Source organism: Desmodus rotundus, chromosome 10 (assembly GCF_022682495.2).
Source record: "Desmodus rotundus isolate HL8 chromosome 10, HLdesRot8A.1, whole genome shotgun sequence".
Lineage (NCBI taxonomy): Eukaryota > Metazoa > Chordata > Mammalia > Chiroptera > Phyllostomidae > Desmodus > Desmodus rotundus.
The window spans coordinates 45,255,515-45,280,796 of record NC_071396.1 but is presented as its reverse complement, the minus strand read 5'-3'; the positions used below and the strand labels follow the sequence as shown (position 1 = coordinate 45,280,796).

General features: G+C 41.8%; 1 protein-coding gene across 2 annotated transcripts in view; it reads left to right on the top strand.

Annotated features, from left to right (window-relative positions):
- The window catches only part of KIF3A (kinesin family member 3A), a 39,315-nt gene extending 14,622 nt beyond the window's left edge, over nt 1-24,693 (top strand). The window contains exons 6-19 of one of the 2 annotated variants that reach the window (XM_024575149.3): nt 1,344-1,483; nt 1,841-2,038; nt 2,356-2,530; nt 5,954-6,052; nt 8,084-8,155; nt 10,281-10,289; nt 13,496-13,652; nt 14,044-14,224; nt 14,435-14,545; nt 14,895-15,020; nt 16,674-16,727; nt 17,059-17,127; nt 19,820-19,944; nt 21,883-24,693. In XM_024575149.3, coding sequence (XP_024430917.1) covers nt 1,344-1,483; nt 1,841-2,038; nt 2,356-2,530; nt 5,954-6,052; nt 8,084-8,155; nt 10,281-10,289; nt 13,496-13,652; nt 14,044-14,224; nt 14,435-14,545; nt 14,895-15,020; nt 16,674-16,727; nt 17,059-17,127; nt 19,820-19,944; nt 21,883-21,931 — 1,565 coding nt within the window. In that variant the 3' untranslated portion in view covers nt 21,932-24,693. The remainder of the gene's footprint in view (nt 1-1,343; nt 1,484-1,840; nt 2,039-2,355; nt 2,531-5,953; nt 6,053-8,083; nt 8,156-10,280; nt 10,290-13,495; nt 13,653-14,043; nt 14,225-14,434; nt 14,546-14,894; nt 15,021-16,673; nt 16,728-17,058; nt 17,128-19,819; nt 19,945-21,882) is intronic. The other variant, XM_024575150.3, reaches the window with a different exon arrangement.
- Nucleotides 24,694-25,282: the final 589 nt, after the last annotated feature.

Below are 25,282 nucleotides of genomic sequence, written 5' to 3'. Positions count from 1 at the left end.
GCACAGATAGCGCCCCTTTTTATCTCAGAATTATATCATGTGATTCTGTAATGTAACAATATCACACTCAAGCACACCCTATGACGTTTCAGGTGAAATGTTCAAGTTAAACTGTAAGTCGTTACACCCGTGGTATTATTACCCTGCAGACCGCACTCCAGCGGGCCTGCCTCCTGCCGGGCCGGTGTTCCCCGTGCCGCACTTTACATCCGGAGACTGATTTGTACCTGCCAGTTCACACTTCTCAACCCCTTCACCTTTTTTGCCCAGCCCCCAGTGCCTCCCTTCCGGCCACCGTCAGTCTGCTCTCTGCAACTCTGGGTCTGTTTCTACTGCATTCGTTCAGTTCGTCCTTTAGATTCCACGTCCAAGTGAAACCAGACGGTGTTCGTCCTTCGCTGCCGGCCTCAGTCAAGCTTTGCTTCTCTGTGTCGGTGCTGTTCACAGTCTGGATTCTGACTTCAGCGCAGCCAGACGCTGATGATGAATAGTGTCTGTGTTTTAGCGTTCAAATTCGGAAATCAAAGCTAGCACGGACAAGTTCTGCATGCAGATATTGTAGGAAGATAATTTTGGCATTGGGTAAAATTAACATAATACTATTAAGTTACTTTGAAATTTAAGGGAAAAGCCAATATATGCATACTGTAAAAATCAGACCCAGTATATATTACACAATATATTCATGTAAAATATGTACACGCTCACAAATACTTAGTGTCTTTTGAATGGATGCTTTTGTTTTATGGAAGTGGGATTATACTGTACATTTCTCCCTTATTTGTTCAGCCTTATGGTATGGGTATCTCTCCATGTCATACAGATCCGCCTTCTTTCTAAATCCATAGCGTGACTGGTCCATAACGGAGTGACCGCCGAGCTGTTGGTGCTTCTGGTCTCAGGCCGTTGTGACCAATGCTGCACGGGGTACCCGGGCGTCCGCTAACGCACATGCACAAGTCTTTCTGTGGCTCCGATGCCCAGAACATAATACTTCCTACAGACAGCTGGAGCAGTCACAGTTTTTTTAATCATTTAACGTGTATTTTTAATGTAAATTAGTTATTTTTATAGCCAGTAATACGTGGGATTAAAATAAAGTATTCTGTCCTAAAATTACCTCTTTAATAGGAGAAGCATTACAAATTCTTTTGTTATCAACCTACATTGCCAGAAACTTCTAATTTCTAAACACACCTGTGCTTTTATGGGTTAGCTGTGCTCTCTGCTTTTTGGCTCTGATGAAATTAAATATTTTAACCCATTCTAGATAGTTACAGTTAATAATTTTTAAGGACACTCCCTGTTACTCTACTTGCTGAGAATCCCTCCCTTTGTTCCAGGGTCCGTTGGCGCAACCAACATGAACGAGCACAGCTCCCGCTCCCACGCCATCTTCACCATCACCATGGAGTGCAGTGAGAAGGGCGTGGACGGGAACATGCACGTCAGGGTGGGGAAGCTGCACCTGGTCGACCTCGCCGTGAGTAGCAGGGTGCTGCGTGAAGCAGAGCTCTGGTAGTTTTTTTATTTTACAAACGAATGAAAACTCAAATGAAAAGGTGTGGCTTACACGTGGAATATTTCAAACCTGTGCCAGAGCAGACAGGATAGTTTGATGATCTCCTGCGTAACCGTTCCCCGACTTCAACAGTTACCGGTCTTCGGCCAGTCCTGTTCCCTCTCTACCATCCCCGCTTCCCTCCCTGTGTTATTTTGAAGTGAATTCCAGATACTATATCAGTTTTTTTTTTTACTATTAAGTAATTTTGTTTTTAAGCTTTGGAAATGAGTCTATATTTTTAATTTTAGCTTTATTTCTGCCTTTGTTTCTTGCTAGGGTTCAGAAAGACAAGCAAAAACTGGAGCTACTGGACAGCGCCTCAAGGAAGCTACAAAAATCAATCTTTCACTTTCCACCCTTGGTAATGTGATTTCCGCCCTGGTTGATGGAAAAAGCACTCACGTGCCATATCGTAACTCTAAATTGACTCGTCTTCTTCAGGATTCCTTAGGAGGAAATTCAAAGACCATGATGGTAGGACTTAATTGATGATATTGTAGTTATCATCAGGGAAATGAAGACTTCCTGTTTATCCCATCATTGATGTGCATAACATTTTAAAAACTATTGATTATTTTACTTTATTTGACCTGTGGTTATTCTTTTTCTAGCACACCGTGTGTACTAGCCCATGTGGTGGTGTTTGGAAACCACGTGGTGGTACTCTTTTTTTTTTTTTAAGAATACCAAAGTAGAAGAATGCTTTACAAATTGTCTTTGATATCTTCGTACTGGCAGTATTAATTCTAACTGTGCGAGACATTAAAATGTTTGCATTCCTAATTCAACAGTGTGCAAATATTGGGCCAGCTGACTACAACTATGATGAAACTATCAGCACGTTGCGGTATGCCAATCGTGCTAAGAATATTAAAAATAAAGCTAGAATTAACGAAGATCCAAAGGATGCTTTGCTTCGTCAGTTTCAGAAAGAAATAGAAGAACTGAAAAAAAAGCTTGAAGAAGGTAACTTTCCCCTAAAATGTTGATCTTAATGTTGGCTGAAAATGTGTTGCTTAACTACTAAGTGTTCTATTAAAAACCACCCATTAAAAATTCTTTTTACCTCCAACATTCATATTTAAAGGAATATTTCTGTTTGGCAACTTGATACATACTTTAGCATTTTCATATTCAGCTCAAGTAAAACTATATAATGTTTGTGTATGTGATTAAAAAACTTTGCTTAATTTAAACCCCCGTCTTAATCCCAGTGACCTTTTGTAGGTTTCATATGACCACTTAGTGAATAATGGATTTTTATTGTCTCTGTAGAAGAGCGAGTTCTACCACATATTTAGGTAACTATGGCCAAAGGTCTCTGTGATAGAGAATCACTATTGTTTGAAGTACAGAAAGCTATCACAGAATCATGGGTAAACCAAGTTTACTACAAGTAAAAGTTTATTGCATGGCCTTGAAAGTAGCTTTCATACTTAAATTTGAACATGAGACTCCCTTTTGGAAATGCCTTTCCAAGAAGGTAACGTTAGAAGGTTGCGAAGTGTGAAGACTTGGTTCATGAGGTTGAGAAACTTACCCACCATCACCGAGTGTGCGGCGACTCCCCTCGTGCCCGGAGCTGACTGGCACAGGGCTCGTTTGCAGACCAGGTCAGCGCAGGGCTTTGAACTGTGGGGAGACGGGTTGGACCAGATGCGGAACCCGGAGATGCCAGCATCACAGCTGTTTGGAGAAGGTGCTGATTCAGTGAACTTGAGTGAGGTTATTGAGGAAAAGCAGTAGTGATCGCCCGGCCTCTCAGACAATGGAATGTGTTTTAAATGTGACCACTAGGTGGTATTTATAGTCAGTATGTTGTAAAGATTTAAATCTCTTAGATTTGTTAATGTTGAGTTCATACCTTTACCTTGCTGACTTAATTTCTTCCATTTCTTATTGTAGTAAAATACATATAACAAAGTTTACCATTTTAACTACTTTTAAGTATGGAGATGAGCAGCACTAAGTACATTTGCACTGTTCTGCTGCCATCACCGTCACCCACCTCCAGAACGGTGGGGTCACCCCAGAGTGGAGCTCTGAACCCTTCAAACACTGACTGCCCAGCCCCCTCTCTCCCTCAGCCCCTGGCAACCGCTGGTTAACTTTCTGTGTCTGAATGGGGCTATTCCCGGGACCTCAGACAAGTAAAACCACATAGTATTCATTCCTCGTGTCTGGTGCATTCCATTCAGCGTGGTAGCCTCGAGGTTTCCCTGCATGGTAGCATGTGCCGGGATTCCCGTCCTTTTTAAGGCTGGATAATACTCTGTCGTGTGTGTGGATCACATCTGCTCATCCACTCACCCGTCGGTGGGCACTCGGGTGGCACCGCCTTCGACTGTTAGGAATAATGCCGTTGTGCATGTGGGGATACGGCGCCTCTTCGGGCCCCGCTTTCAGGTTTTTGTGCGTATACCCAGAAGTGGACCTGCTCGGTCATATGGAAATGCCAACCTTATTGTTACCACATTTCATTTTATTCTTGCTCTTAGGACATTTGATTGTGGAGCACAATGAACAGAATTCATCATATACATAATAAAAAGTAGGCAAAAAATAAAAAGAATACTTTTTAAACTTTATTTGGAAATAATTTTAGACTTACAGAAAACTTGCAAACACATTAAGGAGAGTTTGTATACCACCCATCACCCAGCTTCCCCCAACGTTCACATCTGTGTAATTGTGGCACCCCGATTGAACCCAGGAAACTCCCATTGATTCACACTTACTAACTAATCTGCAGGTCTTATTTAAAACTTTTAGGCCACACCAGTAAAAGAGTTTTGTTTAACTTTAAAATAGTCATCGCTGTGAAGATCTTACTGAAACTTGGGCAGTTTTCCTCCCGTTCCTTTTTCTGGGGTCCGGATCTGGTCGGGACCGTCCTGCGTTCAGGGTGGGGCCTCTCGGTCCCCTTCCACCTGCAGCCGCTCAGGCTCGGTTCGTCTCCCACGGTCCTGGCGCTTTTGAAGAGTGCTGGCCGTATTTGTGTAGAAGGTTTCTCACTTGGCTTCATCTGTAGTTCTCTCAGGGTTATTCTGTAAGGTTTCTCTACTATAAATCTGTTTTATTTTTTCCTTTGCAGTTAATACGTGTCTTGTGTGGACCTACTTAGAGACTGTACGAAAGCCCTGTTTCTCATTACACTTCTCCCACTAATTTCGGCAGCCATCCAGGGCTCTTGCCTGAAGCAGCAGTTCTGTGCATTTCCTCACTGGTGGCTTGCTCTCCACCATTCCTCCTGAAGTTTAGTGTTTGCAATTCTGTTGTGTGGAAGAGCAGTCCTTGTCCCCGGCTTATTTAGTCGATTATTTACGTGTGTCAGTATGGACTCCCACTGGGGTATTTGTGGTTGTAATACAGCAGTGTTTATTTTACTGCTCAGATTGTTTCAGCTTGGGCCCTTAGGAGCTCCCGCGGGGCCGCTCCTGTGTCCTTTCGGTTTGCTCCCACGAGATTTGTGTTATTTTAGCGCTTCTTCTGTTCTGGCACCACAGGTGTTGTGGGCTTATTTTGTATTTTCTCTCCCTCAGCCTTAAAATCAGCTGTTCTCCTTGGTTCCTTTCACTGGAGAATGGTATTTAGAAACCAAGATTTGAGCACTAGGCTGTGCTCATTACTACTGAGGTGTCATTGTCTCTAAGGCTAAAGAACAAAATATTTTTTAATGAATTCCTCATCCCAAGACTCTGTGATCTCTTTCCATTCTTGATTTCTAGGTTTGAATAGTACCTCATGTGATTCGTGTATATTCTGTTTTTTCCCCACTTACTTTTGTTTCCTTAGGCATTTCATACACAGACAGTGGTATTTTTAAGTAACTTCTTGAGAGTAGTATAGTACCGACCTTAATTAATGTCAGTTTAATTATTCCCTTTTATTTGCATTTTAGTTTTTAAGTTAATGTAATCTCTGTACAAATAAATCTTTCTTTTGAAATATTTGATGTGATGTAGTTCCAGAAGTGGGATCACTGTTAGATGACAGTTTTATGGCTCTTAAAAAATGCACAGGTTGAATGAATTATTTAATATCTTAAACAAAAACACTGAAGAGAAAATGCTCCCCAAAGTGATCACACTTTTAAAAGACTGAAATAGCTCTAACATGTAATCTTGATATATACTTAGAACTGTCCTTCACTATTTGAAATTTTAAATGGATGAGAATTCAGCTTCTCTGTAGGAAATTTAAGAATAAAACCTCTGTGTATATCAAGTCTATTTCTGAGGTTACCATACCTGATACACTGTCGAGGAGTTTTAACACAAGGTTCGTTTAGGGCAATGAAAACTTAATGAAGTAAGTCGATCCAGGCATTGTCTTAACAGCCAGTGACCTGGTACAGAATAAAAGCCATTGTGTTACATTTCCATCAAGGGGAAGAAATATCAGGCTCTGACATCAGCGGGTCAGAAGAGGAAGACGATGAAGAGGGTGAGCTTGGAGAAGATGGAGAGAAAAGGAAAAAAAGAAGGGGTAAGTTCGCTTTCGTTCTAGAAATCGCCTGGGATTGCTACTTAATGATGGTCTAACACCCCCAAGGAAGTTGAGTGCATGCCTCTTCTTTCACCGTCTTTAGTTACGGTAGCAGCTCAGTAGAAGTGTGACATACGCCTGGTTGGCTTTGCGTTATTTTCTCTGCTGTATTGATCTGCTTATAGCTGAATTAGAATGCTGTATGTTCTTTTGTTAGAATTTAGAATTGTAAGCCAGTGGTAGTGGATATACCTTTTTAAAATTTCATGTAGATTCTTAATTGTATTTGGGGGACTTTTATCTGTGTTAAGAACCTAAATTTAGGAAATTAGGATAATGTGGAGTTTTTCTCAAGCACAATTAGGCTTTAGAAGTCATTGAACTTCCAAGTAAATTTGTATAAGGATTCTATTTTTTAGTTTAACTTTCTTCATTATAAAATGTGCTTTCATTTTCACCGTGTCATGTGCCATGTGTTGCGAAGTATGAGACTTAGTTTATCGTGATAAAGATACAGATAACATGTAAAAGAGAGACACATATTATAATGGCCTACATTTCCAATCTTTTGCCCTAAATATTTATTTGTTTCAGAACTCTCTTCCATTAACGTGGACCATTGCTTTCAAGCTGGTGCATATTCCACTTGTCTTGTTAAAATGGCCTTAATCAGGGCAAGACCTGCCGGTGAGCACCTCTTGCCATCGCCTGTCCCCACCCTTCAGGGAGCTGGGGGTCACTGAAGGAAATCGAACACGGAAATACAAGTGATCTTGTGACAGTAGACCCATCACTGCTCAATCAGGACTTGCACATTTACAAACTGTAAAGATTTTATAACTTCAAAAGACAGGAAAAGCATGATTTAGAGGAGGAGTTGGCAGAATATAGTGTGCTGGCCAAAGTCAGCCCACAGCCTGTTTTTGCAAATAAAATTTTATCCAACAGCCATGCTTATTTGTCTATGTGTGATGTATGGCTGGTCGCTTTCCCAGGAGGCGGTGTGGCCCCCAAAACCTAAACACTTGCTTATTTTTTTAATCCTCACCCGAAGATATGCTTGGTGAATTTTTAGAGAGAGGAAGGGAGAAGGAGAGCAAGAGACACCGATGTGAGAGAGAAACATGGATCGGTTGCCTCCTGTCAACTCTCCGACTGGGAATTGAAGCCACAACATAGGCACGTGCCCTGACCGGGAATCAAACCTGCAGCCTTTCGGCGTGCGGGACGACGCTCCAGCCAACTGAGCCGACTGGCCAGGGCCTTAAACACTTAACTATCTGTACCTTTACAGAACATGTTTGCCAAACCCTGATTTAAAGAATTGGCTTTGTGTTCATACCGATTTTTCACAGTGTAAACTGTTCAAAGCTAAAGCCAAATGATAGATATATTAAAAATAAAATTTTAAATAGCAAAACATGCTACTGTTTCATATGTTAAAATATTTAATAGTAAAATGCCTTTCTTTCAGGCTTAGGAATTTTAAAATGTTCAGTGAGCTTTTCAAAATTTTGCCATGGAACCTTAAAACATACACCGTCATGTCTGACAGTGTGATGTTTGAGCGGAACAACTGAGACTGCAGACAAACCAACCTGCCTGTGAGAAGGGGCATCTCATCCTTTCCGTAATTGTAACTGTGCATGACTTCAGGTCTTAAAACTCAGTTCCTGTAACTTGTCGGCCTACGTAGCTCGAATGGCTTTCAATGTCACCGAATGCCCTGCCGAGTTTCTAGTCTCGTCCTGCCAGCCCTCTGAGTCCCTGTGTTTGAGGTGGACGGTGGCGCTCTCCCGCGGTGGGCGCCTGCAGGAACCCGGGGGTAGTTCCCTGCATGGCTTTGCCACTGGGGAACTCGGGCTGGGCCGCCAAGGCGGGTCTTAAGGGAAAGTAAGTTTTGGTTCTGTAATACAAAGCTTGATTGTCCTTTAAAATTCTCTCTGGAACTGAATTTTTCTCTGTGTATGTGCTCCTTTTCTTGTTTCTTTTTCCTTTGGTTCTCTTTGGGCTCATTTCTTTGTCTTCCAGGCAGTAGCAGCAGCAGTAGCTCAGACTCCACATGCTCTGTCATAGAGAAACCTCTGGATAAGTTCTTGCCTAGTGAGTGGTAGCTCTTAAGTTCTCTAACAGAGCTTTGGCTTCTCCGTAACCCATGGGCTTCACTTGAGAAATGCTGCACTGGTCCCTGCCATGACCCAAAGAGCACATGTCGGACTTCCCGGTAGAACGAAGCATGTAACGGTCCCCTCACCCCCCATTGCTTCCCGTAATCCGTGATCGTTAAAACGTGTTTAAGCTGATGCTTGAGACAATGGAAGAGAGATTCATGCTTTTGCAATTGAGATAATGTAAAGAGAGCTAGTAAGCTGTATAAAAGAACACCTATGTTTCCTTTTCATGTTTCTGACAAATTTCTAACCCTAGTCAGTAGGAGGGACATGTAGTAACAATTCCTGACTTTCTGAAAGTCCCAATTCTGTTGGGAAGTGTACCAGCACCCACTGGAATGTGTCCCGTAGACACCGGTTCTAGGCTTTGGAGCCCTGTTCTCGGGGTAGCTGAAGACAGAAAGCTCCCGACTCAAGGAAATGGAAAGTTTTGAAGCAAGGGACGATAACTTGAATAGTATTTTATATCAAATGGCCATTTATCCCTTTTTCTAAATTACCTGATTGATTTTAAGGAATTTCCTAATGCATGATTAGAGACTTCATATCCACAAGAAATTGTTTATGCAGGATCTAGCAACTTTTTCAAACCTAAAGACTTTTTCTTAATTCAATTGAAAAGGATTACTAATTTTATTTATATTTTATCTTCAGAAGAAAGGGGAATTGATGCTTTCTTGTACTAGCTTGCAGCTTACTGTCTTTTAAAGCATTATCTATATACTTACCTTTCAAAACTAATAGCAAAAACATTTGGTCATTGTTCTTATGTTTTGGGCTCTCTAGAGAAAGAATTCCAAGCATATTAGGAATTGTATTCTTTATTGACAATTCTTAAATTTTACCAAAACCATTAATTTCAGAGGATAATATAAAATACATGACATTGCTTTAGAAACTATATAGAGGTATGATTTTGTATTATAAACTATGGAATACAAGAAAATATCGGAGTAGGAGGGACTATAATTTAATTTCCTGTTTTAACACTTACCTAACCCTTAAAGACCAGTTATAGGAAAGCATGTTATGAAACGAGCTGTACTTTGTGCAGCTCACGCAGTTTTAGTTACTATTTGCGCACCGAGCTCGCGACAGTCAGCTCTTCTCTGTGTGACGTCGGGGAGCTGGTGAAGTGCAGAGGTGGTTGTCCCGGCATGTGGTTGCTGTGTGTGACTTGTGTACACCTTCCCTTTAAAAAATATGAATGGCCTTTCTATTTAGGTGTCCTTGCTTGAATCATCAATTGATTATTTACTTCTATAGAATCATTACTGTAATTATCCTTAACAATCTACTAATAGATTGAATGCAAGTTTGTTATTATACAGGTGTACTTCACTTTATGCAATAAATGTGGGGTTTCCTTCCTGAAAAAATTGCTTTTAAATCAAGCTGGAAAATAAAATGTATTGGGAGAGCTTGCTTTTTAAAAAGAATTTTTCATTAAATCCTTTCGTTAACCAAACAATCAGTGCAAATTGCTGCCATCTATCTAGTTTGGGGTTGAGGTTTTGAGTTGGATTTTCTTAAAGGGAGGCACACCTGTACTAGACCCTTACAGTGGAAGAACATCGAATTGGGAAATTTTAAAATGCATAATGTGAATTTTGCTGCCTTTAACTTACTAATGTTTAAAAATTGGCTTAATGGTCTGTTTTGCTCTTTTCAAATACTTCCCAGGTCTTAGCAGTTTCCCAATTCCATGTCTGCCGTCGTTACGCCCACGGGGTGCGGAACTGTTCTGTGTGCAGGAGTTTGGGAGTGGTGGGGCTCCTGAGGTTTATTTGAATTGTAATCTTAGACGGAGTTAATCTTCCTGTTATCTTTGCTTAAATTACATCTCCAATTGTGTCGAATATGCTTTTCTTTTTTACATAAAACTGCTCTATTTTGGTTTTGATAACGATTTGATTATTTCTATGCTTATACTATAAAATAAATGCTATTATACGGTTTTCTTTGTTTTACATAAGAATAATGTTTTTCTTTTTTTCCTCCTCATCTCTGTGCATATGCTTCCTGTCTGCGATCTGCTTACTGCTTCTTACTGAAAGATCAAGCAGGTTGGTGTGATTGATTTGCAGTCCACGTGGCACACTTACTTAAACTATAAAGAACTTTGTCATTTAATTATATTACATTTAAAAAAATTAATAATTTTTTATAAGGTAAGTATCCATGTTTTGTATTTAAAAAAAATCCTTCAACCTTAGCTTTAAAAAAAAGCTTCCTTTTTCCCAAAGTTTTTAAAAAATTTATTTCGGTTTTTATTCAGGAATAGATTAGGAACATTCTTATTTCAAAATGACCTTTTCAGGGGAACCATTCAGAAGCATTAAATTGACAGTGGCGGACACACAGGACATGCTAGGCCTAATTAGCAACATAAACACAAATACATCGGAACTAGCCGGCATAATCTTTTTTCCTGAATTCACAAAGACCCATTAAGCCAAATTTCGGAAATACAAATATAAATGATTTCACAGTCAAGCATTTTTTCCCTTTTTTTTCTTTAAAGTGAGGAATCCGGTGCCTGGTTACTTACGCCCGTGGGTGCGCGTGGGTGCTTGCAAAAGAAGTGAGTTCTAGTGGAGTTAGCACCCCACGAGACCCTTCTTTTTAGCTTCACCTGCCACAGTCCCCTTCAGCTTCGGATAGAACACGTGGCGCAGGGCAGTTGGGAACGTTACCCCTCCTGTTGGGCTTGTTACATGCGCTATGACATTGACATTTAAAAAATACTTATCTGGAAATTTGTGCCGAATTCTATCATGCAGTATTAGGAGAAGCATTTTTTTGGTTGGCTGGTTTTGCTGATTAAGATTTTTCAAAAATCAGTGTAAAAGTGACTTTTAGTGATCTCACGTTTTTAAGTGCCTGGTTAGGAGAGTCGCCACATGTTTACATTTAGCTTAAATATTATTTAGGGAGGAATATAATAACTTACTGGAACAATTCTGGTAACAGCATGTCGCTGAAATATAAGACTCTTGAAACTGAACCTCGCTGTACATGCAAGGTCGTTAAAACAATTTTCTCTTTTGTTTTTGGGTTTTTGGGGAGGAGGGAGAGGGAGAGAGAGAGGGAGAGAAACACTGATGTATGAGAGACACAGGATGGGTTGCCTCTCACATGCCCCCACCTGGGGACCTGGCCCGCAACCCAGGCACGCGCTCGGACCAGGGATCCAACCGTGGTGTTGCCGGTTGCCGCGTGATGCCCAGCCCGCCGGGCCACACCAGTCCGGGCTACGTGGTCACTTCTATGAAAATGTTACAAGAGCACAATCAGATCTTTGTTGCGAAAACATCAGTCTGAAAATATTACCTAAATGTTTTAAAATAAATAATGCAATTTAAGCACAGTAGTAATTCATCAGTAGACATGCTTTTGTATTTCTACATACAAGATTTTTTTTACTGCCTCATAAAGGGTAACTATTAACAAAATAGAAGCCTAAAAATGAATTTGCTTATGTTGATCAGGTCTTCTCCTCTACACAGTTAGTATCCATGTCTTCACACAGGTTTTTTGTCTGAATATATTTGCCCTTTAAAAAAAAAAACTAGTAATTCTGAGGTGGAAAGGAAGCTGTAATTTATTATGCATGTACTTACTTTATACCTGAACTTGTACTTTTCCCCTTCAAATTTCTAAGAAAGAGTATTACCAGTGGGCACTTCTTTATCTTTTAATAGCGTAATTCAGAACATTAAATACAGGTGACAAAGGAGCCAACAGAATCAGGTCTTTTGGAATGCAAAGAATCACACCACACCAGAGCATGAATCTGGATCCGTGCTTTTATTTACTCTTTTTATTTAACTTATTTGCTTCATGGCTTAAGTTTGCTTTGGACTTATGTTTCTATAGAAATGAAAGGTACTATATTTTAAACCTTGGGTTTTTAAACATAATTTTATCCTAAGGAATTAAGGCCTATGCATGATTCTTTTTCTCATGGTTCCCCAAAGAATATTTTCAGAGATATATACTTGTATATCTTAGCATTATTTTTCAGTTCTCTTTCCTTATTAGCAGGAGGGGTTAGCTTTTGGGTGGAGACGTTAACGATTTGTATGGTCTTCTGGTTCACACTCTCCTGTGGTCCTTCGAGAAGGAAGTTAAGATACAGAAAGCTCTCAGGAGAGCCTCAGACCAATTCTGCGAAAAGTTTGCTTGTTTTTCTGAAGGAAAGTATGTTTCAAAGAAATTGTATTACCAGAAATGAATTTTCTTTGGTTCAGTTTCATAACCAGTTTAATATGCTAGTTTTTCTTTTCTTTTTTTGATTTTTGACTTTAATTTCATGACTTGGAAATTTAGTCAATGAACTTTTATTGAATACTGTTTATAACAATGTAACACTTTTATTTATGCTGTTACCTGTATAAAAACCACTCTACTTACTAGACGTTATGATCAAAATAATCAATTGGAAGCTTTACTTCCAGCTTCATTATTTTGTAGTGTTTCTACTTATATTTGACACTCGTCACATTTAATCTGATGTGGAAAGATTCAGGAGCCTGCATTTGACATAAGGAGTTATTTACTTTTTTATTTAAAATATATCATGACAGCTCAGCAACTATAAAACGCCTGATCAATTATTGTGTAACTGTTACATAATTAGTGAAGAATTTTTCCTTTAAAAGTATACTATGAAATAAAATAATTTCCAGTAATTTTATTAAACAAAAATTTTATAAACACTCTGAAGATATATATTTAAAACTAGCTACAAGTTCTGACTGATATTTTTATCTGTTCATTTTATATCTATCTGTGACTTTTACTTATTCACTTATTTCAATAAATTTTGGGGAGCTATTTTGAGAAACCACTGGATTTTTGTACCTGGTTATCAGAAAAAAGTAACTAAATAGTCATACGGCTTTTTTGACTATATATGTTATTTGGGGACACACAGATCTGTGGGGTGTTTTTTGGTTTTGTTTTGGGTTCTTTTTTTTTTTTTTGGCTTTACTGTTTATCTTTCTTTGTCTTTTCCTTCTGCTCATCTGTTTTGCTTCTCTTTTGCTTACGTTTGTCCTTAGTTATCACTGCACAATTGGAAAAGTTTGAATTTAGTAATTAGTTTAAAAGTTCTTCTAGGAACATAAGATATTTGTTTGATCTCCATAAAATGTTAATATTTGATTTTGCATTATGGAGACATGTATCTTTCTGAAAATGAAGAGACTATGTATGCGTCTGACACACTGACTCTAAAGTGATTGTTGTAATTAAATGACTGAAACAGGTAAGAAGAAAGTTTCCCCAGATAAGATGGTTGAAATGCAAGCAAAGATTGACGAAGAGAGAAAAGCACTTGAAACAAAGCTGGACATGGAAGAGGAAGAGAGAAACAAGGCCAGAGCTGAATTAGAGAAACGGGAGAAAGACCTTCTTAAGGCCCAGTGCGTATTACTCAATGGGTGTGGGTTTGTGATTTAAATTTCTGGTATTTTTCATAGGATGTATAAACAAGAATAGTAATTAAATCTTGATTTTTGCCTCCATAGAAGCTATTTTTGGATAGAAGGTTTCATTTTCTATGTTATATTTCTAAAAGTACATCTGTTTTGATTAATGCCTCTCTCTATGAGAGGAAAAAAATCAGTGAATTTGAATTAGTTATAGATCAAATCATGAATGAATGGACCCAGTGGTATTATTTGACAGAGGTGTTACATAATTATATTCCTATTTTGAAATTTTGCATCCAAGTTCTTATCAGATTTTGTTAAGTGATGCTGGTAGGATAGTAGGTAACCAGTGGGTATAGAGGATCTTCATTTCAACCAACAGACAAGAGCATCAGTCTTTGCTAGAGAAATTGTCTGCACTGGAGAAGAAGGTAATTGTTGGTGGTGTTGACCTGTTGGCAAAAGCCGAGGAACAGGAAAAACTTCTTGAGGAGTCTAACATGGAACTGGAGGAAAGGAGGAACAGAGCGGAGCAGCTTCGCAGAGAACTGGAGGAAAAAGAGGTAACGCGGCTTTTTGGTTTTGGTTGACACTTGGCCTAAGGTATTTAACTTTTCTGGTGAAAAGCTAAATATCTATAATTTTAATATTATTTTAAAGTAGATCTATGGGTTGCTTTGAAGATAATGGTTACTAAACATTTGCATTATTTGTTAAATAAATTTCTGATTTAATAAAGAAATCATTCTGATGTTTATCAATTTTTGTAATAGCAAGAACGCCTGGATATTGAAGAAAAATACACCAGTTTACAAGAGGAAGCACAGGGAAAAACCAAGAAATTAAAGAAAGTTTGGACTATGCTGATGGCTGCGAAGTCAGAGGTTGGTCTCTTAGAAACTACTTACTGTGTAGTTCTGATTTTTTTAAAAAGGAATTTCTTTGATTAAGTATGATTAAGAATCCTGAAGGAATCACAATGCATACTTACGATTTTAAAGAAATAAAAATTTCTCCTTTACATGCAGTTTTTAATTCTAGCTATTAAACTAAACTTCCAGCCGTAACAGCTAGCGTGCGTGAGACAGCGTCCGTGGCGTAGCGTCCGTGGTTTCTGCGGGAGAGCCGGGTAACCTCTTCGAGGGTTTCTGGGACCAGGGCCCTGCGGCAGATGGGGCCAGTTCGTGTTTCCAGCCTTGTTTATCTCTGACGTGTGCGCTGACTTTGTCACAGATGGCCGATCTGCAGCAGGAGCATCAGAGAGAAATTGAAGGGTTACTGGAGAACATTCGACAGCTTAGCCGGGAGCTTCGGCTTCAGATGCTTATTATTGACAACTTTATACCTCAGGATTACCAGGTAGGAGGGAGGTTCTCTGATCTAGACATTAGGTCGGTCCCTTGGCCGCGGCTGAGGAGTAAGGAAGTATAATCTGTCATTTAATTGGTGGCAAATATTTCCATTTCAGTTGTCGACAATAAAATTTCCTTGAATTAATGCCATAGTATTTCAGTTCAGCTGTTAACTTTTCTTAATATGTGATTCTCTGAGTATCTAAGTATCTAAACAGGAGTTTCTCAGCCCTTTAGAGAAATCTATAGATTCCTGTCCAGCAGGTCCTCAAACGACACTGTTTCTTTCGGTCACTGTCATTTTGTTACATCATTGAAGAGGGAAAGAAATTGACTCCCGGCTGGAGCCACGGTGTGTGTGGAGCTGGCCTGGTCTCCCCAGGCCTGCGTGGGTTTTCTCGGGGTCCTCAGGTTTCCCTCCACGTCCCAGAGATGTGCCTGTGAGGGGAGCTGGCGTGTCTGCAGTGCCCCCACCCGAGTGCGTGAGTGTGTGTGTGACGTGCGCCGTGACGGAAGGGCGCCCTGCCCAGGGCTGGTTTCCACCTCGCGCTCCCAGCGGCCTGGACAAGCTCCGGCCTCCCATGAATGTCTTTCCCTCCACTAGATAAGCAGGTTGGAAAATAATTGTCTTAATCTTTCATAAATGTATGTGTATCTTACGTTTATTTCAATGTTTAATTAGTAGTTTTGGGCCTTTATGTAGAGGTTTGATGATTTTTCGTGACCAGAAATATAGGAACTTAACTCTTGTTTATATCAATTAGCTTGTGATAAAATTGGTTTCGTTATCACCATTTCGCTTAAAGTCGCAGTTTCCAAGAACCTGTCAGCAACTCTAGGCGAGGACTTACTGTAACTGCCAGCAGAATCAAGCTACCGGCGCTGCTTCCCACTCAGCGTCCTTTCCCCGGTGCACAGAACCAGCAGGGCTGCTGCGCCCGCCTCTCCCTCCCGGCTTAGGGGCCAGTCGTGTGTGCGTGGGCGGGGCCAAGTATGCGTCACAGCGGCTGATGTTCAGTATTTCTGAGTATAGCTCACTGGCACCACGTCTGTCTCCAGATGGATGCTAATCCTTAATGCTAGTATAGTACCATACAATTTAAGAATCTCGGCCTCTGTTTTTTTTACTCAAAATGTTCATCTTTCTAGTACATTTTAGTACACTTCAACATAATGATTTTTTAAAAATTTACTTTGCATCTCTATACAGCTGTAAGAAATTTGTCTACAAATAAGCCTTAGTATCTTTTCCTTCAGACATCAGGGGTAGAGAATGGATCTTTGGTTCTTGGTACACTCCTTATTGGCCCTCTCGCGGCCTGCCTCCGTGTAGGTGCTTGCTGTGTAGTGAGCTCATCACCCAACGAGAGCTGGGCCCGAGGCAGTAACCTGCTCCCAGGCCTCTTGCCTCTCCCAGCTCAAGGTAGCCTTCCTCCAGAATCCGGTGCTCTTCATTTTCCTGCTTTTTAGTTTTATGTATTTCTTAAAAGCACATGTTTTGACATTTATAAAAAGTGTATCATGCAGTATATAATGTTTTGAGACAGATTTTCCCCTTGATTATAGAGATTTTAGGTTCATGGGTGTTTTTCAGTATTTTAAATGTTATTAAATATGTTATTAAATATTAAAAGTAGACTATCTTGGACTCTTTTAAAAGGAAATGATTGAAAACTATGTCCACTGGAATGAAGACATAGGAGAATGGCAGCTGGTGAGTATGACCTTTGCCCTTTCACATGGGCGAGTTGCGTAGCACTTCCTGTGGGCTGGGGGTTCGCAGGCGCCCGTGGGGAGGCGGGCGGTCCCGAGGACGGGTCAGGCGAGAATCGGGGGCGGAGAAGACGTTCTCCAGTGAACTGCACTGGAGAACACAGACTGCCCGGTGGCAACGGCCTGGTCTGGGCTGCGCAGCACTGAGGGGCCTCTGGGCCCCTTTCTGTCCCAGCGTTCATTAACATCAGGGTATCTCACAGTAATTGCTAATTCACAGTATTAATGACTAATTAAAACAATTTTCCTCTGCCTCTTTTTTCTTTTTTGAGAAATGTGTTGCCTACACAGGAAATAACATGAGGAAGCAGACTCCAATTCCTGATAAAAAGGAGAAAGATGTAAGAGCGCCTTTTTTCTCTTAAATTACAGTGTTTCTTTATAGGAATGAGGGTCACTAAATTATGTTATCAGCATGGTGTCTGTTCCTCAGCTGTGCTGACGGAGCAGGCTGCTGGTCGGGGATGGCGGCTCCAGGATGGCAGACGTTAGGGCCGTGCGCCCCGCCAGTGGTGAGGGCGGGCTGATTTCTGCCGCGCAGTCTTCCCGGACTCACTCCACCGCCTTTCTGGGTCGTGGGGACATGCCTGGCGACTAGAATGTCCTTTTCTTTTTTGTTTTTTAATATATTTTATTGACTCTGCTATTACAGTTGTCCCATTTTCCCACTTTATTCCCTTCCGCCCTACACACCCCTCCCATCCACATTCCCCCCTCTTACTTCATGTCCGTGGGTCATACATATTGGTTCTTTGGCTTCTCCATTTCCCATACTATCCTTAACCTCCCCCTGTCTATTTTGTACCTGCCACTTATGCTGCTTATTCCTGTACCTTTTCCCCCATTCCCACCCCCCAACTTCCCTGCTGGTAACCCTCCATGTGATCTCCCTTTCTGTGATTCTGTTCCTGTTCTAGTTGTTTGCTTAGTTTGTTTTTTTGTTTTTGTTTTTAGGTGTGATTGTTGATAGTTGTGAGTTTGTTGTCATTTTACTGTTCATATTTTTTACCTTCTTTTTCTGAATAAGTCCCTTTAACATTTCATATAATAAGGGCCTGGTGATGATGAACTCCTTTAATTTGACTTTATCTGGGAAGCACTTTATCTGCCCTTCCATTCTGAGTGATAGCTCTGCTGGATAGAGTCATCTTGGATGTAGGTCCTTGCCTTTCGTGACTGAATATTTCCTTCCAGTCCCTTCTTGCCTGCAAGGTTTCTTTTGAGAAATCAGCTAACAGTCTAATGGGAACTCCTTTGTAGGTAACTGTCTCCTTTTCTCTTGCTGCCTTTAAGATTCTCTCCTTATCTTTAATCTTGAGTAATGTAATTATGATGTACCTTAGTGTGTTCCTCCTTGGGTCCAACTTCTTTGGGACTCTCTGAGCTTCTTGGACTTCCTAGAAGTCTGTTCCCTTTGCCAGTTTGGGGAAGTTCTCCTTCATTATTTGTTCAGATAAGTTTTCAATTTCTTGCTCTTCCTCTGCTCCTTCTGGCACCCCTGTGATTCGGATGTTGGAATGTGTAAAGTTGTTCCAAAGGTTCCTAAGCTTCTTCTCATTTTTTTGAATTCTTGTTTCTTCAGTCTGTTCTGGTTGAACGTTTATTTCTGCCTTCTGGTCCAAACCATTGATTTGAGTCCTGGTTTCCTTCCCATCATTGTTGGTTCCCTGTATACTTTCCTTTATTTCACTTTTCATAGCCTTCATTTTTTCCTCTATTTTGTGACCACACTCAACCAATTCTGTGAGCATCCTGATTACCAGTGTTTTGAACTGTTCATCTGATAGGTTGGCTATCTCTTCATCACTTAGTTGTGTTGTTTCTGGAGCTTTGATCTATTCTTTTATTTGGGCCATTTTTTTGTTGTCTCAGTGCACCTGATATGTATTAAGGGACGGAATCTTAGCTATTTGCTGGGGCAGGGCAACCCATGTGGCTGCGTTGTGATGCTGTATGTGGGGGCGGGGTCTAAAGGGGAACAGTGCCGCTTGCTCTGCTCTCTGCCAGCTTTCAGTCACTTCCTCCACTACCCACAAGCAAAGTGGGCCCTTCTGGTGCTGATTCCCGGGTGGGTGGGCTTGTGCACGCTCTAGGCCCCTGTGTGTCTCTCCAACGACCTCTCCTGTGAGTCTGGGAGTTTCCCCTGCTGCCACCTCAACCCCCACAAGTGTTTTCAGTCAGAGGCTTTGAGGCTTTTTTTCCCTGTGCTGGAGCCCTGGGTTGTGGATCTGTCTTGCTCCCCATTTGTTCCTCCCGGTTTGTCTGCACGTGCATGTGGGACCGCCCAGGTCTGCCAGCTACTGCCTCACCGGGAGTCCTCTCCGCCTGGCTGCCCGTCTCCTCCCCTCCTACCAGACTGGATGAATGTGTCTTGTTTAACTCCTTGGTTGTCGGACTTCCATACAGTTCTATTTTCTGACAGTTCTTGTTTTTTGTTTTGAAATTTGTTGTCCTTCTTTTGGTTGTGGGAGGAGGCACAGTGTGGGTACCTATGCCTCCCCCTTGGGCGGAAGCTAGAATGTCCTTTTCAAAGCTAGTCCCCGTCTTAGGTCCACCAAAGGAAACACCAGTTCTGGGGGGAGATGACAACAGTTTTGCTTCACTCCTAAGGGATTTACACGGATTTACACTGTGTCAGGGCTCACTCACCAACCCCTGCTGAGTGTGTGTGAGAGAGGCATTAAAGAAGATAAGTCTTTAGACATTTGTTTGGTCTTGTCTGTCTCCTGTGGCTTTTTTTCTAGAGTTTATTCAGTATTTTATTTATTTTTAGAGGGGGGGGAGGGGAAGAAGGAAGAGGGGGAGAAACATCAATGTGTGGTTGCTTCTCATTGCGCCCCACACTAGGGACCTGGTCTGCAACCCAGACACATACCCCGACTGGGAATCGAACCAGTAAGCCTTTGCTTCATAGGCCCGCGCTCAACCCACTGAGCTACACCAGCCAGGGCTTAGTCAGTCTTTTAAGTCTTTCCCCAAATGTGATTTAAATTCTTCCTCTAAGAGCATCCGGTGTTGGTTTCCTTTACGCAGCCCTTTGAAGTGGACCTTTCCCACGTGTACCTCGCCTATACGGAGGAGAGCCTACGGCAGTCCCTGATGAGACTGGAGAGGCCGCGGACCTCCAAGGGGAAAGCAAGGCCAAAGACAGGGAGAAGGTAAGGACTGCCTTTGAGTCTCCTGAAACCAAGGCTATGCGATAGGCTAATTAGATACATTTAAAGGAAATTTAGTTAAGATATTTTGGCTGATATATTTCAATATCAAAGTGCTTATGTAGTTATGATTTGAGTAAATAAAATTTTACTAGAGACTTAAGGTCTTCCAACTTTCTTAGCTGTCTTGAGTAATAGAATTTGTAATGTATTTTGTTCTTTCGAAGCTATCTACTATCTTAATTCCTTAATTCTTACAGTAATTCTTCGAGTGCGATGCTAATTAATTTGTTTGGTTAGACTCCCAGGTACCCAAGTGTTGTACTCAGTTGATTCGTATTTTCTATCGTAAGCATTGTCCCGAGAACTTGGACCCCCTGAGTCACCAGTCAAAGAGAACTTCTGCCACCTCTCCCTCCTCTGGGTGCTGGCTTTGACCCTGAGGAGGCTGTGTGTGTTGTAGGTAACAGGATGCAAGAGCCTGGAGCTTCTTCCCTCTCTCCCTGCCCCACAGCAAGTACTGCTGAGCTTGTTTAAACAGATCACAGAACTGTGAGGCTGCTGAAGTGAGAGGGGGTGATCAGCTCATCCTCCCCCCCCCCCCCCCCCGGCCCTTGAGCACTGCACTGCGGAGCTGCGTGTAGGCTGAGGTCGTATGGGCTTAATATTGTCGTGTTGCGTGACCCCATAGACATAACCGAACACTGTGAATCTGGGGTGGTCGAACTCAGGGAGGAGGAATCAGTAGTGCTTTAAAAGTGCACACATTTTACATCTTTACCATTTAGGTGCCAAGGTTAAAACTTTTCCTCTGGTTTCAAACAAGGTAAAAAAAAGAAAGAAAGAAAAAACTTTCCCTCTGTCAGCAGAAGCCATGCGTGTGATATTACTGAATGAAGCTGAGCAGTTCAAAAAATGCGACACTCTCGCTAGAGCTGTCACTGCCCCACTTTCAATAGAAGTATTTCCCTCCTAACTGGGAGGTGCGTAGGACAACTGCGACAAAGTGCTGGGATGAGTGCTAGGATAGTCGGCCTCCGCGCAGGTGAGAAGCAGGCGGCGGCGGGGGCGCTGCCGCCTGGTCCTCGCTAGTCTGGGAGTAGAGGGCCCATTGCATCCGACTCTTCTTGTCTCAGAGGAGAAGCCAGAAGTCGCATTATTTACATGAGATCGCTCCATTTTTAGTCACTTTTTAAAAAACGATGTGGACCTAAAACAAACAAACGATTTAATAAGTGATTTGGATACAGTTTTCAGAATGCTCATTTAAAAATATATACCTTTTTGATTTAACCAAAGAAAAAATACATGTGAGCCCACCTTGGATGAACCAAACCCACCGTCCCTGCACCGGAACGAGCACCGGAATGCATAGGTGGCCAAACACACAGACAGCTGTACACAATGAGTGGTTCAGTGCGATTGTATTGCCCTGTAGCGGTCAGTGTGATGCTGCTCGTTAGGGACGCATAGTTCAGTGTGCAGACAAAACTGCAGTAAACACCGCCCACCGATGCAGCGTTTCCGGGACACGTGCCTCTGTGCGGTGCTGCCGCAGACGATGTGGCCTCTGATTTTCACTGAATAAGCCTGCACCCCTAGCCGGCCCTGGAAGAGATCATCAGGGGGTTCAGTCTGGCAAGCACTCAGCGCACTTGGCCTGGCTACGTTGTCTAGTCCAGTTTTGGGAATCATCATCCACTCAGCCCCTCGGCACTCTGGGTGGGGGTGGGGTGCCATGCGCTGGCACCTGCTCCAGGTGACCCTCCCTGGGCTGAGGAGGCGGCATGACTCGACCTCTTAACACGGTCAAACCTGTCCGACCTTGGCCTGTTTCTAGGCCCTCTGGGCCCCTTGTTTTATCTGCTACGTAATGTAAAGTGCTTGCATTTCAGTCTTTCAGGAAAGTCTTCATGTTTTCTTTTTCTCTTCTCTAAACAGAAAGCGTTCTGCAAAGCCTGAAACTGTAATCGACTCTTTACTTCAGTAAATGTTACAGACTCAAAGTCTTGATAAAAATTAGTGATATCCTGATGCCTGAATGAAGTATTTAATTAAAACACTGAAGACTTGTGTAATTTCAAATAGTGGAAGCTGTAAATCATGGAGTAAGATTGGAACTAGTAATTTGCCTAATAACTTTTTGTCTGTATGTAAGTTAATATATTAAAGCTGCACAACTGGTCATTGTTCCGATAGCCGTGTTACCCTTCAGTCTGTGTGGTGCCCGGAGGTTGGGGGAGCACCCCCTGCGACAGAGTTGCAGGTCCAATGTGTTCAAGTCTGCAGTAGGTGACTCAGCTGCTGTGTGCTCGCGTAACCGGGCGTGTCGCGCGCTGCAGGGGACAGCAGCTCTGTCCTGAGTTGCGCTGTTTCAGATGAGTATGGGGCTGCGCATCTCAGCGATGAGTCGACCCTCACGTGCACCTGTCCGCTGACCTAGGCTCTTATTCCTATTCTGTCGTTTACCGCACCCTACGTACGGGATGAGCTGTGGAGAATTTACCATTTGACACTTTAGAAGTGTACATGTTTAAAAAAGAGAAGCTGAAGGTGTCTTAACTAGATCTCTCGACCTTTTTTGCCATTTTGAGTTTAAGTCAAATATACCTTTTGATTTCATATTCTCTTGAAACATAGCGTTTGTACCTAATTATAAAGGAGTCACAGTTGCGGAAAATTCAGATGCTAAATACTGGTTGCTAATCTTTGCCCATATGTGTATATTTTAAAAATTCATTGTGAAGCGTGATTAATGGATGCTTTCCTCTGAGTTCTAAATTTTGGTGAAAATTGCTGTGACTCTCCCAATTGAGAAAATCTCCATTTTCCAGAAAATGCAACCAAAGCAAGAAAAGTAGCTTTTCATTCTTTGCCTTTAAAATACTTTGTTTTTTTCTTCAATCATCTTCCTCTAAAAATAAAAATAATTTTTATTTTATAGTAAAATAAGTTGTAATAGATAGTATTGTGATTTCCTTGTTGTCTGCTTACAGAATTTTTATTTTTTTGAACATTATGCTGCACCTACAGCAATTAATCTACCTTTTGTGAACTTCCATGCAAATTAGCAGGAAGCTCACCTTGTTTCCGGAAGTCAGGTGAAGCACGGCTTCATCGGACTGAGCCGTGTAGAGAGTGGGGCGGGTGCAGGTGGCGGCCGTGTGAGGCGGTGGTGAAAACGTGTCCATGGACCTCGTGGGCGTGCGTCCCAGCGGCGTGTCCTGAACGACCCGTGCAGCCGCGTGTTTGCTGGGTAAGGAGAATTGTGTTCACCTGGCGCCGTTTCCTTGGCGACGTGCGAGCTGGCCATCCCAACGTGACGGCGAGGCACCGTGCACTTGCCGTGAGGGTGTGAGGGCGTGAGGAGCACCTGCGCCTTGTAAGAGCTTTGCGGGCAGAGTGCGGCGGCCCCTGCACCTGCGCCTCCAACTCCGTTAGTAATTGCTCTGGAGAAATCTTCTTTTAAAAGCTCTCGTCTCTAGCCTGTAAGCATCCAGTGAATAAGAAAGGAATAACTTCTACATTAAGCTCTAACACGTTACAGAAAGCTTAACCCACTCCCCTGCAGCGACACAAATAACCTGTAAGAAGTCAAAGCCTGAAGAGGAGTTAAGAACAGGCTGCCCAGGCAGTTTTTTAAACGCATTTACGTTAGAATTGATAGAACCGATTGTAGCAGATGGACAATAAATATCCATCTTACGAAATACCAAGATTAGGTCTCCGAGGCAGGCCTCAGTCACCGCAGGGGAACACGGGACACCGGCCGCGTGGCTGCTCCTGAAGCTCTGGCCGGGGCAGCTCTGTGATTTCTTCACATTTTCTGTGTCTCGTGCACAAATTGAATATCTTATAACCTCAGTGTTAACTTCATGTAGGGATATAGATGAGCAAACTTGCTCCTTATATGAAATAGATTTAAAGTGAATGTCACATAGAAATAGGTTTTTGAAGGAATTTTCTCTTTAATTAAAAAAAGTGAAATTTATTTATTAAAAGGAGCCTTGGCAGAATGTTATTTGTTTGTGGTATGTTCTTTAATATACTTTGTAATTATATATACTGATAGTTAGGTCATTAAAAGATAGTAGCAGTCCCCATTTTTGTTTAGATTCTCGTGAAGTGTGAGATTACTCAAGGGGGAGGGTCTGCATCTGTGCTTTTCCCCGCAGACAGAACCCACTGGAAGAGCGTGTCATCTGCTTTTCTAGGAAAAGGGGACCTTTCTTTGCAGCAGAAAGTTAAGGTCACTTTGGGGTTGGGGGGGCGCCTCTTTATCTGTTAACACTTTTTGAAAATTATGTTTATGGTTTTAGGTTGTTTCTTTGTTTCTCTTTAGTCTTTAAAAAATGTCTTTCTCTTCACTCTTAGGGAGAGCTCCTGTCTTTCCTGCAGGGCTGTGAATCAAGGCGTGGGTGGGCTGTGCGTTCAGGTACACTAGTGTCTGCCCGGTTTCTTAGTGTGCACCTTTATTTTCTGGACTTGAGATACTAGAAGAAAATGCAGATCTTCCTCGTGCCTTTGAGCTCACACAGCAGTCTGATTATTTTAAACCATTAACTTCAGTAGCATTACTACAACACTGTATACTGGCCCAAATGACAAAGTGTACAGTGAGTTTGTTGCGTTAGTTTCAAAAGCCACACCTCTGTTATATTTTGTGTATAAATTGTATTAGTTCGAGTTGTATATATTGATATTGTATACATGTGAAGCATGGTTAAATAAGAAATAAAAGTGTTTACCTAATGCCGTAGTAGTGATCTGCTTCTTTACCAAACTATTTTCATGTTTACCTTCATCCTGCTATTAATAGTCAGGTTTTTTGTGCTTGACATCTCGGTTTCATGTGGTTAAGAGAGGCCTGGTTTAATTTCACACCCAGAAACTCATACTGGTGGATCTTTCAACAGAAACCAGGGAGGGGTGTTTTTAAATGTGCTTCTTACCCTGGCCGGGGGGCTCGGTTGGTTGGAGCACTGTCCTGTGCACCAGAAGGTTGTGGGTTTGATCCCTGGTCGGGGCGCATAGGTTCCGTCCCCAGGCAGGGTGTGTATGGGAGGCAACCGATCGATGTTTCTCTCTCTCTCCACCCTCCCCTTCCTTTGTCTGAAACCAGTAAAAAAGTACAGATCCTTGGATGTGGATTAAAAAATACTTTCATCCAAGTTTTGTTATCCTTTTCATTAGGTGTTTGAGAAAAGAAACTTAAAGAAATGTAGAAATGTTTGAAGAATATATCTCACTAAAACGTACAAGAAGACATTTCTGAGTGGTAATGATACTGTCCTCTTTGAAAAGGTATTATCTTAAAATATCTAAAATAACAACATTGCTT